The sequence below is a fragment of the Suncus etruscus genome, chromosome 18 (assembly GCF_024139225.1).
Source record: "Suncus etruscus isolate mSunEtr1 chromosome 18, mSunEtr1.pri.cur, whole genome shotgun sequence".
Taxonomy (NCBI): Eukaryota; Metazoa; Chordata; class Mammalia; order Eulipotyphla; family Soricidae; genus Suncus; species Suncus etruscus.
Window position 1 is genome coordinate 24314540 of NC_064865.1, and position 13168 is coordinate 24327707.

A 13168-nucleotide genomic window follows, 5' to 3' on the forward strand; every position below is an offset into this window, starting at 1 on the left:
TATGAACTATTCTATAACCTAATTTCACTTTGGCTTGTCTAAAATGTAGGGCCTGTTGTAAGACTGGTAAATCATATGCCCTCATATTTTCTAATTTGGAGACAGGTAGATACAGTGTGTTGGCTCTAATAATTTCTATTCATTAAAAACTTTATTTTAAAACAACATCTTATTAATAAAATTAATCTTAAAGGGCTGGAGTAATAGTAGAGTGGATACGGCTTTTGCCTTGCAAGTGGCCAACCCAGGTTTTATTCTCCTCATTCCGTATAGTCTCCCAAACACCACCAGGAGTAGCATCATCATTGGGTATGACCCAACTCCCTCAGCTCAACATTTAAATTTGGAGTACCATAAGAATATTTAAAATTAATTAATATAACCCAGGCACTCTGTAAAGACCTTCTAAAGTTTTATAATAATGCAGACTTGCACTAAATATGTATTATTTGTCATAACTATTTGTCAGAGACCTAAATCACAGATGGGATTTCTACTTGCACTCAAGACATTAGCATCTTGGAACACCTCTTCTCAAAAGGGATCAGTTGTTTGAACATGCATGGGGCCACAGGGTGCCTTCATTTTACTTGGCCATAGTCCCCACACAAAGCCCTTTCTATAGTCTTCCAGACAATGAGTCCTTGTCAATGACCAGTCTATATCTCATGCCATTGTTTTGTTCATATCTTTGGTGCATTCCCATCATTCTTACGATCTTCTTGATATGGCAGATATATTGCTTGAAAGACATTGTTGGATTTTGAGTACATATGAAATGATTGGAAAACATTGTTAAAATACTAATGTTCAAACTCCTCTTCAATAATTCTGAATTTTGAATCTAGAGATATGACTAGTGCAGCAAGTAAGGTGCTTTCTTTGCATGTGACTGACCCAGCTTCTATCTCATGCCTCAAAATGCACCCCTACCCCGTTCCCCCTAAGTACTTCCAGGAATGGTCCCTACATACAGATCCAGGAGTAAAACCTGAGCATATCTCAATGTGGCCTAAAAACAAATTTTAAAAAGAAGAAAAAAAAGAAAAAGAAAAAATTCTAAACGTTGCTACAGGGTGAGAGCTCCGTGGAGTTTCTCAGGTGCTTCTGATGTGCCACGTGGGCTAAGAACCCTTGATTCTAATGGTTTTGCTTGTGCTCTATTGTGCTGAAATCACTAGGAGAAGCTGAATGAGCAGCTGGAGGAGCAGAGACAGGAACAGGCCCTGCAGAAATACCTTTGTGAGGCTGACAAACTGGACCACTGGCTACTGAACACAAAAGCCACCCTGGATACAACACTGGCCACTGCCACGGAGCCCATGGACATGGAGGCCCAGTTGGTGGACTGCCAGGTACCAACATATTCTCTGAGGAATATGCCCATATCACAAAGCACATAATGGCCCAAAGGCTTAGTGTCTGCCATTATTATCCATTACTGCAATACCATGCAATAGTTTTAGTGAAATTCAAACATGAACATAGTTTTTCAAAATGTTTACCCTAAAGTCTCTATTGCTTTCAAATGTGTCACTTCTTAAAAAAAAAAAACACTTAAATTTTAATTATTAGTTTTGAGGCCATCCCCAGTGGTGTCAGGGCTTAACTCCTGACTCTCAGCTCAGAGGTCAGTCCTGGTAGTGTTCAGGGGAACCCTACTGGGGTGAGTGCTCAGGATTGAACCAGAATGAGTTATGTGCAAGTCTAACATATCAGTTTGCCTCTTACTATCTCTTCAACCCAAGACCATTGCTGAAAGGCCATATATGAAATTGGAGAGATAGTACAGCAAGTAGGGCACTTGTGTTGCATGCAAAGTTTGATCCCTGTTATCCCATAGGGTCTCCCAAGCACCACCATTATTCACGTCAGTGGTATCTATATTTAGTTGCCAAAAAAGAGAAAACAATTCAATGAGAAAATTTTTAGTCAGTGATTTAAACTATAATTACCACAGAAAGTGTCTGTAGCTGCACACTGAAAATTTGGTTCTATTCCTGATATATTCAGGGACAAGTCTGTCAGAACTGTCAGTAATAGGCAGAGTGAAAGACAAATGTAATCTCAATGGTTACTCCTGGCTTTGCACTCAGGAATCATCACTGGCAGTCTCAGGGGGCCATATGGAATGCCAGGGATAGAATTTGGGTTGATTTCATACAAGGCAAGTGCCCTACCAACTGTATTATCACTGTGGCCCCAGGAAGGATGATTTGGAACAAAATGTCCTTTCTGTGATGTGAGGTTCCCAGGAGTTCAGGTACAAGGCAGTGAATTTATGTTTGCATCGTCTTGTTGATTTCTTGACATTATTATGAAAATGTTCAGATGTACACAGAGGTAAGCTAGTGAAATCTTCAGTGCCACTGAATTACAGGAATTCTCAACAAACATCAACTTTACACATGAGTAAAATCTACCTTAAAAACTTTCCTTTCTATACGTAATTTAGCAAGTCACTAGAAACCTGATGTAAATCTTCAGGACTGAATACCCCTCTGACTCCAGAGTTCTCCCTTTTAAAATTCGAGAAAATTCATGAAACCTCTTTTAATAGACAGCCTTTTTCTGTTTTACTAGTTTGTTGTTGTTGTTGTTGTTTTTGAGCTATAACTGGTGATACTCAGGGGTTACTCCTGGCTCTACACTCAGTAATTATTCCTAGCAGTGCACAGGGGAACATATAGAATGCTGAGGATTAAACCCAATTGTCCACATGCAAAGCACACAGTGCCTTACCCACTGTGCTCACTCTCTGGGCACTGGATCATTTTAATATATTGTATGTTGTTTGGGTCAACTTTATGTGTTATCTGAGCTCCATTATATGGGTCATTATAATTTACATATTTAATTTGTATATTATAGCTTGTAAATTCTTTGGACAAATATCTATGTGTGTTCAAAGCATTGTTTTTCTCCTGTGATGCCTAAAGAATTGGCACATGTGAATTTTTTCTTTTCTTAACCTCTTATATTTTAATGTTACTTTTCTGAAGTGATCTGTTTTTAGCATTTTTAGCATTTTTTCTTAGCACTTGAAATTACCACACAAGCCATATTTCGCATACATAATTTCAAAATTATGTTTTATCATCACTCCCACCACTTCCTTTTGGGTATCTCTATTTTTATATACATATACAAGGCCCATAAATGAGATCATGTATTTATAGATGTTGCAAAGTATGGAAATGGTCTTTTTATTACATCAGAAGGAATTAGAAGTATATGGAAACAGACTTAGAAATCCAGTTATGGGACCTGAGCAATAATATAGCAGGTAGGACTTCAATTTCTCACCTCTCATGTTTTCCCAAGTGCCACCAGAAATAATTCCTGAATGCAGAGTCGACCCCTGAGCATCGCCAAGTATGACCAAAAACTAAAAGGAAATCTAGTGAGTTGATTGACTCAAATGATTATTTGAACCACAGAATTGGTTACATCTAAATTACACAGAATTAGGGCATCCTGTGGCCCTGGGCACTTGACTTTCACAAATCAATTTTTCTAAAAGTCTTTAAAATGCAATAAAAGTGGGGGTAGCAGTGATTGTACAGCAGGTAGGGTACTTGCCTTAAGTTTTTCTGACCTAGGTTTGATCCCAGACATCTTGTATGGTCCCCATAGCACCACCAGCAGTGATTTCTGATCTCAAAGCCAAGCGTAATCCTTGAGCACCGCTGGGTGTGACTCCCAAAAACAAAAATCAAAAACAAAATTATAAAAGTGTGGGGTCTTTATTTTATTTTATTTTAATTAAATTTTATTTTATCTTCACCATGCTTGGATCAAATCCAGGGCTTCACACATAAAAACCTTGTTCTCCATTGCCGAATATCATTTTTCACCCCAAATTACAGTTAGTGGAGTTGGGAGGCGGGAAGAGGGAGAAAGATTTAGAGGTAGAGCAATGAGCAATGAGTCTGTATTTGAACTCCAGCGCCATCTGCCGGCCCTTGATAGCAGTGCTGGGTAGAGCTCTGGTGTTCATCATTGGGTCGGGGAACTCAGAGCTGTCAGGCTGTTTGTTATTTTTCCCCTCAGAAATGATCTGCTGGGTCCAGCCGCTAGAACAAGGAACCAGAGTGTAAACTTCATGTACAGACAAGCCAGATTCAGTCCCTGCCACTGTATGGTTCCCTGGTGCTGCCAGAAGTGACCCCAAGCACCACATGAGGTTTCATTTTCAGCTCTCCTGGGTTTGACTCCAAAAGATTTGGGGGTGAGGGCGTTATCTGCTCATAGATCAATCAAGGCTTGAATCTGGCCTTCTGCATTTACAATCTGTACAGAGTTCTATTTACTTATTATCAGTTTGGGGGCTTACTCTTGGCTCTGAGCTCAAGAATCACTCCTGGCGGGACGATCCAGGATATGGGATGCTGAGAATTGAACCCTGGTAGGTCTCAAGAAAGTAAGCACCCGCCCTGCTGATTCCCAAAGCTCTGTTCTTTTTTGTTTGTTTGTTTGTTTGTTTGGTGTTTTTTTTTGTTTTGTTTTGTTTTTTGGTCACACCTGGCAGCGCTCAGGGGTTACTCCTGGCTCTATGCTCAGAAATCACTCCTGGTAGGCTCGGGGGATCATATGGGATTCCGGGATTCGAACCACTGTCCTTCTGCATGCATGCTATCTCTCCAGCCCCTAAGCTCTGTTCTTAAATGGTAAAAACAGGCATCTGGATTTTGTATAGGTACATGAAATCATGTTTCTCATTGACAAACTGAACATAAATTAGAAAGGGCACTTCAAAAGGTTCAGAATATGTAAGGAATATATAAACTAAGCAATTTCTGGACTTTGCATTTCATTTCAGGGTTTTATATTTCTGTTTGTTTTGTTTTTCTGGGGGGCCACTCCTGTTGCTCGAAGGCTCCTCATGGCTCTGTGCCCATGTGGTCTGGGAATCAAATCTGGGCTTCCAGCAAGCAAAGCAAGAGCACTAAGCTTTTGATCATCTCTCCAGCCCAAAATCAGTTTCTGTAGAAAAGGAAATGTTTGTTTGGCTTGATTGCATTTTTTGCTGTTTGTTTTAAGTTGTACCTTGAAAAAAGATGGGTCTGCTGCTTCTCTGGATTTAATGTTCATTAGATCTTGCAGCACTATGGAATTGCCACAGAAGTGAAATTTTTAAGACAAGAAATGGAAATGTCATTTTAAAATCCCATTATTTGATTAAACAAAAAGCAAAATAAATACAAATAGCCACCTTCAACTCCTCAAAGAAGTAACTATTTAAAAGAAAAAACTCATTAAATAGACCAAAAATATATTGACTCTGTTGCTGCTACCATTAGTAGCCACAAATACCATGTTCTAAGACTAACTGGATAGCACCCATGGTGTGGTCTTTTCCTTATAAATACTGGTTGTACTTTCCAGTATAATTTTAATTTTATTTTACTTTATATAATTTCGGGAACTACTCCGCAATACTCTGGTTATTTCTGGCTCTGTGCTGGGAGGACTATGCAGTGATGGGTATCAAATTGGACTCAGCTGCAAGCAAGGCAAGTACCTCAACCCCTATAATATTTGTCTGGTTATATTTTCTATTTAAAAGAAAGATAAATAGGGCCAGAGCAATAGCACAGTAAGTAGGGCGTTTGTCTTGCATGTAGCCAGCCCAGGTTCAATTCCTGATATCCCATATGGTCACCCCAAGCCTACCAAGAGTAATTCTTGAGTGCAAGCCAGGACTAACCACTGAGCACTGCTGAGTAACCCCCCCCCCTCAAAAAAAAAAAAAAAAAGAAAGAAAGGAAAATTTGAAGAACAAGAAAATAATTCAAAGGATGGGGCAAATGTGGGAGACATGTGGGAGACCCAGGTTTGACCCCCAACTCCCCCCAGCACTGCCAGGAATAACTGAGTAACGTGCCATTAAAAGCTACTGACAACTGCTTAGTATGGCCCATAAACTGGAAGAGATCTGAAAAGAGGGTGGAGGGGTGTCTCTGAGTGTGTAATACTCAACTTGGCTTCCACGGTTCTAGAACATGTTGGTGGTAATCGAGCAGAAGGTAGCGGCGCTCTCGGAGCTATCAGTGCACAATGAAAACTTGCTGCTGGAGGGCAAAGCCCACACCAAGGATGAGGCCGAACAGCTGGCACTGAAGTTGCGTGGCCTCAAGTGTAGCCTCCAGGAGCTGCAGCGCGCACTGCATGACAAACAGCTCAGCATGCAGGTGAGGCTCCATCTGGGGTCCTGCGGGAGTGTCCTGGGCTCAGAACTGCTGCAGCCAGGGCTTGGTCAGGAGGGAAAATGCTCTCACACACATGTACACACAAACTTACATGATGTGCACACATCTCCACTTTCATGTATGTTTACACAGATGCACATATATGCATATGAACTTATAATGTACTATTGTACACCCATTTTACACAATCATGGCTTAGTGTTCATGTAGGTTTTGCAAAAATTCTTTGAATTACTATTGCAGTATAGGAAAAGTACATGAAAATAATTGCCAAATTGTGCAAATGCATTAGTTAAAAAATATGCTTAGGGTCCAAAGCAATAGTACAGTGGGTAGGTCACTTGCCTTGCTCACGACAACCTGAGTTTGATCCCTAGAACCCTATTTTATAGTTACTTGAGTCTTACCAAGAGTGATTTTTGTGCACAGAGTAAGTCCTGAATACTGCCAGGTCTGGCTCAAAAAAAGAAACAAAAATAATAACCATTAACATAAATCATGGATTAAGAGAGCCAGAGGGCCAGAGCAGTGGTGCAAGCAGTAGGGTGTTTGACTTGCATGTGCTAACCTAGGATGGACTGCGGTTTCATCCCCTAGCATCCCATGTGGTCCCCTAACCAGGAGCGATTTCAGAGTGCATAGCCAAGAGTAAACCCTGAGCATCACTGGGTATGACCCAAAAACAAAAACAAAAAAAAATGAGAGAGTATCATATAAACACAATTATAGCTTATGAAACATTTCAGGTGAATTGAACCCTTTTGACTTCTTCACATTCTATTTTTTTGGTTTTGTAATTTTAATAATTTATTTATTTAAATACCATGATTACAAACATAATTGTAGTTGGGTTTCACTCCTAATAAGAACCCCCCCTTCACTGTGCAACCTTCCCATCACCAATGCCCCCATCTCTTCCCTCCCCACCCTCTATCTTCACATTCTAAATAGTGGGTTCCATCTTACTTCACTGAAGCTTTGGCAGAGGGAAATATTGTAATATTTGTATTTAATTTTCCTTTGTTTTCAAACTTGCCATGTTCAGATGCTTCAGATTTATTTCTCATAAAGTGATATTTAACTATGTTTTATTGGTTTTAAAGTGATTTCAAGTTTACCTAGAAAAAGATCATTGAAAATAACAATAAAATTCTGAAAATAGTTTCAGGTGGTTGGTCATATATATTAACACATAATATTAAAACAATTGGAATAGATTGGTGATCCCATGATAAAGAAATGAACAAAAAGGCAGCACAATATTCCAGAATTGTTAATTAAGGGGATTTTAAGGTGGCATTTCCACTCATCAATAAATCAGAATTACAGTATTAAAATAAAGTGTGTGATCAACTTGAATGTGATCAGCTTCATTCCCAGTTTCAGTCTTCACCACCCTCATCCCCCTAACCCACGCAAAAGACACTGCAGTTGTATTAAGGTTTTATTTTTTAATTTGAGTGGGTTGGGGGGCGGGCCACACCTGGCTGTGCTTAGGGGATCACTCATAGCATGATTAGGGTCACAGAGATCAGCACATCAGACAAACATCTTACCACTATTACTCTGCCCCTAAATTGCACTAAGATTTTAAGTATAAATATTAAATAAGAAAACATCAGGATATATTGGTATTTTACAAAAGAAATATAGACTAAGAAGAACATTTTCAATATATTACAAATCCAGAGTTTTTAATATCTTTAAAATTAAGGCACAAAAACTTTAAAGTTCTATCTGACCAAAATAATTGTAAATTATCTTTATAACTTGGATAAGCCCGGATGCACCTCAGTGAGAGAGCATATCTGAGAGAGCATACCCTGGCATATCTGAGACCCTAGGCTCAGTCCCTAGCACTGCAAAATCGACACATATAGATGTAGACAGTATGGGCAAAAGCAGAAGAGATTACTAGTTAGGAATTAGTTCCCTTAGCTTTCACAAATATTTTGTAAATCAATAAGAAAAATATCCTGTCATAAAATTATACAAAGATGTGAAAAAAAAGGCAATTTAAAAGACAACAAGATTCAAATATATACAGAAATGTAGTTGGACTTACTTCTTGATAAATAAGTAAGACTAAATATAGATATACAAGCAAAGACTAATTATAGCAACTCGCCTTAAATTGATTTGTTCTAAATGCATGGGACATTATAAAGTAAAAAGGAAAGAGATAAAATATTAAAACTTATAAAAACTGAAATGATTTTCCAACTTTAAAAGTGCATAACAGTTTAGCTGTATAAAAAAGTATTATCAGTGCCCGAAACAATGCTTTTTTTTCCCTTCCCATGAAAGTATGTGAATAAATTTCATCTCCAAAGAAACGCAAACCAAGAAACAAAGGCTTCATTCACAATTTCTTATCTGGACATCTGTCTTATTTTGTTGAAGTTTTTTTTTTATATATTTTGTTTTTAACTGAGTAGGAACTGCAGTATATGGATACTGTTAACAAGGATTGGAAGTGGTTTGCTGTGATATTAATAGTCCTGTTCTTATATTAATGTTTCAAGATAGTAGTGCTATTATCAGTACCACACTGATTACCAGAATATCAGCATCCTTCCCACCCATTTAGCAATCTCAGTCCTCTAGTTAAGACTCTCGGGGTCTGGGTCCAGAGTGATAGTGCAGTGGGTAGGGCACTTATCTTACATGTGGTCTGATCTGGGTTCAATTCCTGACATCCCATGGTTGATCCTCTAAGCGCTGCCAGGACTTATGCCTGCATGCAGAGCTAGGAGTGATTCCTAAGCAATGACCACGTGTATACCAAAGAAAAGTAAACTGGGGCAGCCCAGAAAGATAGCACAGCGGTGTTTGCCTTGCAAGCAGCCGATCCAGGACCTAAGGTGGTTGGATAGAATCTCGGTGTCCCATATGGTCCCCAGTGCCTGCCAGGAGCTGGGTGTGGCCCAAAAACCAAAAAAAAAGTAAACTGGGGGCTGAACGGTGGAATAAGTGGTAAGGTGTTTGCCCTCGCTAGCCTAGGACGGACCAGGATTCAATCCCCCAGCATCCCATATGGTCCCCCAAGCCATAAGCAATTTCTGAGCACATAGCCAGGAGTAACCCCTGAGCGTCACCGGGTCTGGCCCAAAAACAAAAAGAAAAAAGAAAAGTAAACAGACCCCAAACTAAAACATTCTTAGGGTATATGACCATTATTTATTCCTTTCCTGTGCTTCTTTGTCCTTTCTTTGATTCAGTCTCTTCCCTGTCCTACCTCATTAAGCTAATAGTGAAATTCAGAATTTCATTTTTTATTTGTTTGATTGTTTTGTTTGAGGCCCACATCCAGTGGTGCTCAAGGGTAATTACTGGCTCTGCACTCAGGAATTATTCCTGGTGGGGCTCCAAAAACCACCAGGGTTTTTAGGGATAGAATCCTCCAGGCTGCATGCAAAGCCAGCATCTTTTTTATTTATTTTATTTAAACACCTTGATTACATACATGATTGTGTTTGGGTTTCAGTCATGTAAAGAACACTGCCCATCACCAGTGAGACATTCCCGTCACCAATGTCCCAAATCTCCCTCCTCCCCACCCAACCCCCGTCTGTACTCTAGACAGGCTTTCTATAACCTTCATACATTCTCATTATTGGGATAGTTCAAAATGTAGTTATTTCTCTAACTAAACTCATCTCTGTTTTTGGTGAGCTTCATGAGGTGAGCTATAACTTCCAGCCCTTCTCTCTTTTGTGTCTGAAAATTATTATTACAAGGGTGTCTTTCATTTTTCTTAAAACCCATAGATGAGTGAGACCATTCTGCATTTTTCTCTCTCTGACTTATTTCACTCAGCATAATATATTCCATGTAAACCCATGTATAGGAAAATGTCATGACTTCATCTCTCCTGACAGCTGCATAATATTCCATTGTGTATATGTACCACAGTTTCTTTAGCCATTCTTCTGTTGAAGGGCATCTTGGTTGTTTCCAGAGTCTTGCTATGGTAAATAGTGCTGCAATGAATATAGGTGTAAGGAAGGAATTTTTGTATTGTATTTTTGTGTTCCTAAGGTATATTCCTAGAAGTGGTATAGCTGGATCGTATGGGAGCTCGATTTCCAGTTTTTGGAGGAATCTCCATATCGCTTTCCATAAAGGTTGAACTAGACAGCATTCCCACCAGCAGTGGATAAGAGTTCCTTTCTCTCTACATTCCCACCAACACTGTTAGTTCTCATTCTTTGTGATGTGTGCCAATCTCTGTGGTGTGAGGTGGTACCTCATAGTTGTTTTGATTTGCATCTCCCTGATGATTAGTGATGTGGAGCATTTTTTTAGGTCTCTGGCCATTTGTATTTCTTTTTTGTCAAAGTGTCTGTCTATTTCTTCTCCCATATTTTGATGGGATTAGATTTTTTTTTCTAAAGTTCTGTCAGTGCCTTGTATATTTGGAGGTTAGCCCCTTATCTGATGGGTATTGGGTGAATAGTTTCTCCCACTCAGTGGGTGGCTCTTGTAGCCTGGGCGCTATTTCCTTTGAGATGCAGAAGCTTCTCAACTTAATATATTCCCATCTGTTCATCTCTGCTTTCACTTGCTTGGAAAGTGCAGTTTCCTCCTTGAATATGCCTGTAGTTTCAATGTCCTGGAGTGGTTTGCCTATACATTAGGCAAAATTATTATATATTAGGCAAAAATATTATGTTGTTCTATATATCTATGGTTTTGGGTCTGATATCAAGGTCTTCAATCCATTTGGATTTTACCTTCGTACATGATGTTAACTGGGGATCTAAGTTCAATTTTTTGCAAGTGGCTAGGCAGGTGTACCAGCACCACTTGTTGAAAAGGCTTTCTTTGCTCCATTTAGGATTTCTTGCTCCTTTATCAAAAATTAGGTGATTGTATGTCTGGGGAACATTCTCTGAGTATTCAAGTCTACTCCACTGATCTGAGGGCCTGTCTTTATTTCAATACCATGCTGTTTTGATAACTATTGCTTTGTAGAAAAGTTTAAAGTTGGGGAAAGTAATTCCTCCCGTATTCTTTTTCCCAATGATTGCTTTAGCTATTCTAGGGTGTTTATTATTTCAAATGAATTTCAAAAGTGCCTGATCCACTTCTTTGAAGAATGTCACGGGTATCTTTAGAGGGATAGCATTAAATCTGTACAATGACATCTTATTCACTAAACAATCTCTCTATCCCAGGATTTCAGCTTTTCATATAGCAGAGTCATAATTTTTGTGTCCATCTAGTACAGTGGTCGGCAACCTTTTTTTTCAAGTGAGCCAAATCTCGCCAAAACCACGCTTAAAATTTATTTTGAGGGCCACATTTTTTTGTTTGTTTGTTTTTTGTTTTTGTTTTTTGTTTTTGTTTTTCTGGCAGCACTCAGGGGTTACTCCTGGCTGTATGCTCAGAAATGGCTCCAGGCAAGCTCAGGGGACCATATGGGATGCCGGGATTCGAACCACCGACCTTCTGCATGAGAGGCAAACGCCTTACCTCCATGCTATCTCTCTGGCCCGAGAGCCACCTTTTTAAAACTGAAAATACATAGGATGGTACACTGTTTTTAGTTTCAATAAGTTTTTATTGAGAATATTCTGCATGCAAGTATCCACATAGGTCAGGAGGATACAAATAACACAACTAATAAATAAAAACTTTAGAATGACATTATTTATCAATAACGTTAAATTCCATAAAATTTGCCTTACAATATAGAGAAAATTACATGCTGACAATGACTGACAAAGTCACAAAAACTAATGTGATCATTGGCCTTGCATTTCCTTGGATAGTTTGAGTAAGTCAGGTTTGTATGTTGTTTTTAATTTTAGGCATGATTCCAGGTTCTCATCGATGAGATGATTTCTCAATTTACTCTTGATAAGATTCATGCTTGAAAATGATTATTCACATAAATATGTAGACCCGAACAAGGAAAGAACAGCAAATGCTAGCTTTTTTAGTTGATTATATTGAGTCAGGAATACTATTCCAGGTGTTAAAAATCAACATATCTTCCTTCTCCAGATCTTTCAAAGCAGACCACTTGTGCTGTGAACTAAGTTCACATTTGTGTTTCTCCATTTTTTCTAAATTAGCACAAAGATGTCACACAGAAAGTCTCGCCCCCACCCCCGCCCATACCCCATGACCCGACTGGAGCTGTGTGGAACTGGCCCGCGGTGCGCACTGACAGAGGCTAGGAGCAGAGTCCTGACTCCTGGAGAGGCCGCCTGGCACATGGAAGAGTCAAATTAAAAGTGTAAAGAGCCATATGTGGCTCGCGAGCCGCAGGTTGCCAACCACTGATCTAGTACATTCTTCTGCTGCCTGAGCCTTGAATGGTTTTCAGATCTGACTCTGGGGATTAATATTCCTGTGAACAGAGAACTGAAAGTTCATTTTCAAATTAATGTTTTTGTGTTCTTATGGGAGATGCCAAGAAGTAGTGACTGGCTCATAATGGCCACTCATTTTTTAGTTATTTGAGTCACTTCCATACTGTCTTCTGTCAGAAATGAGCAAAGATTCCCTTTCCTCACATTCCTACCAACACTGTTCTTTTCGGTCTTGGTGTGCCATTGTCCCTGTTTTGAGGTGATATCCCATTGTCTCTTTGATTTATAGTTGTTCCCTTATGATGAGCGATGTGAAGCACCTTTGCCTGGGCTTTTTGATCATCTCTATGTCATCTTTTATTTTTATTTATTTTTTGGTTTTTGGGCTATACCCAGTGGTGCTCAGGGGTTACTGCTGGCTCAGCCCTCAGAAATCAATCCTGGCAGGCTTGGGGGACCATATGGGATGCCAAAGATGTCCAGTTGGCTGCCTACAAGGCAAATACCTTTCCTGATAGGCTATCATGATGCCCCCATGTGTCATCTCTGAGGGAGCACTTATTTATTTCCTCATTCCATTTTCTGATAAAGCTAGTTATTGATTAAATTCTGTGGGCGACTTTTACATCTTAA

The 13168-nt window shown here is 39.4% G+C and overlaps 1 protein-coding gene across 1 annotated transcript in view; it reads left to right on the forward strand.

The window, feature by feature from the left end:
* The window catches only part of SYNE1 (spectrin repeat containing nuclear envelope protein 1), a 578994-nt gene that overhangs the window by 382800 nt on the left and 183026 nt on the right, over nucleotides 1–13168 (forward strand). The window contains exons 97-98 of the mRNA XM_049765309.1: nucleotides 1182–1355; nucleotides 6003–6194. Coding sequence (XP_049621266.1) covers nucleotides 1182–1355; nucleotides 6003–6194 — 366 coding nt within the window. The remainder of the gene's footprint in view (nucleotides 1–1181; nucleotides 1356–6002; nucleotides 6195–13168) is intronic.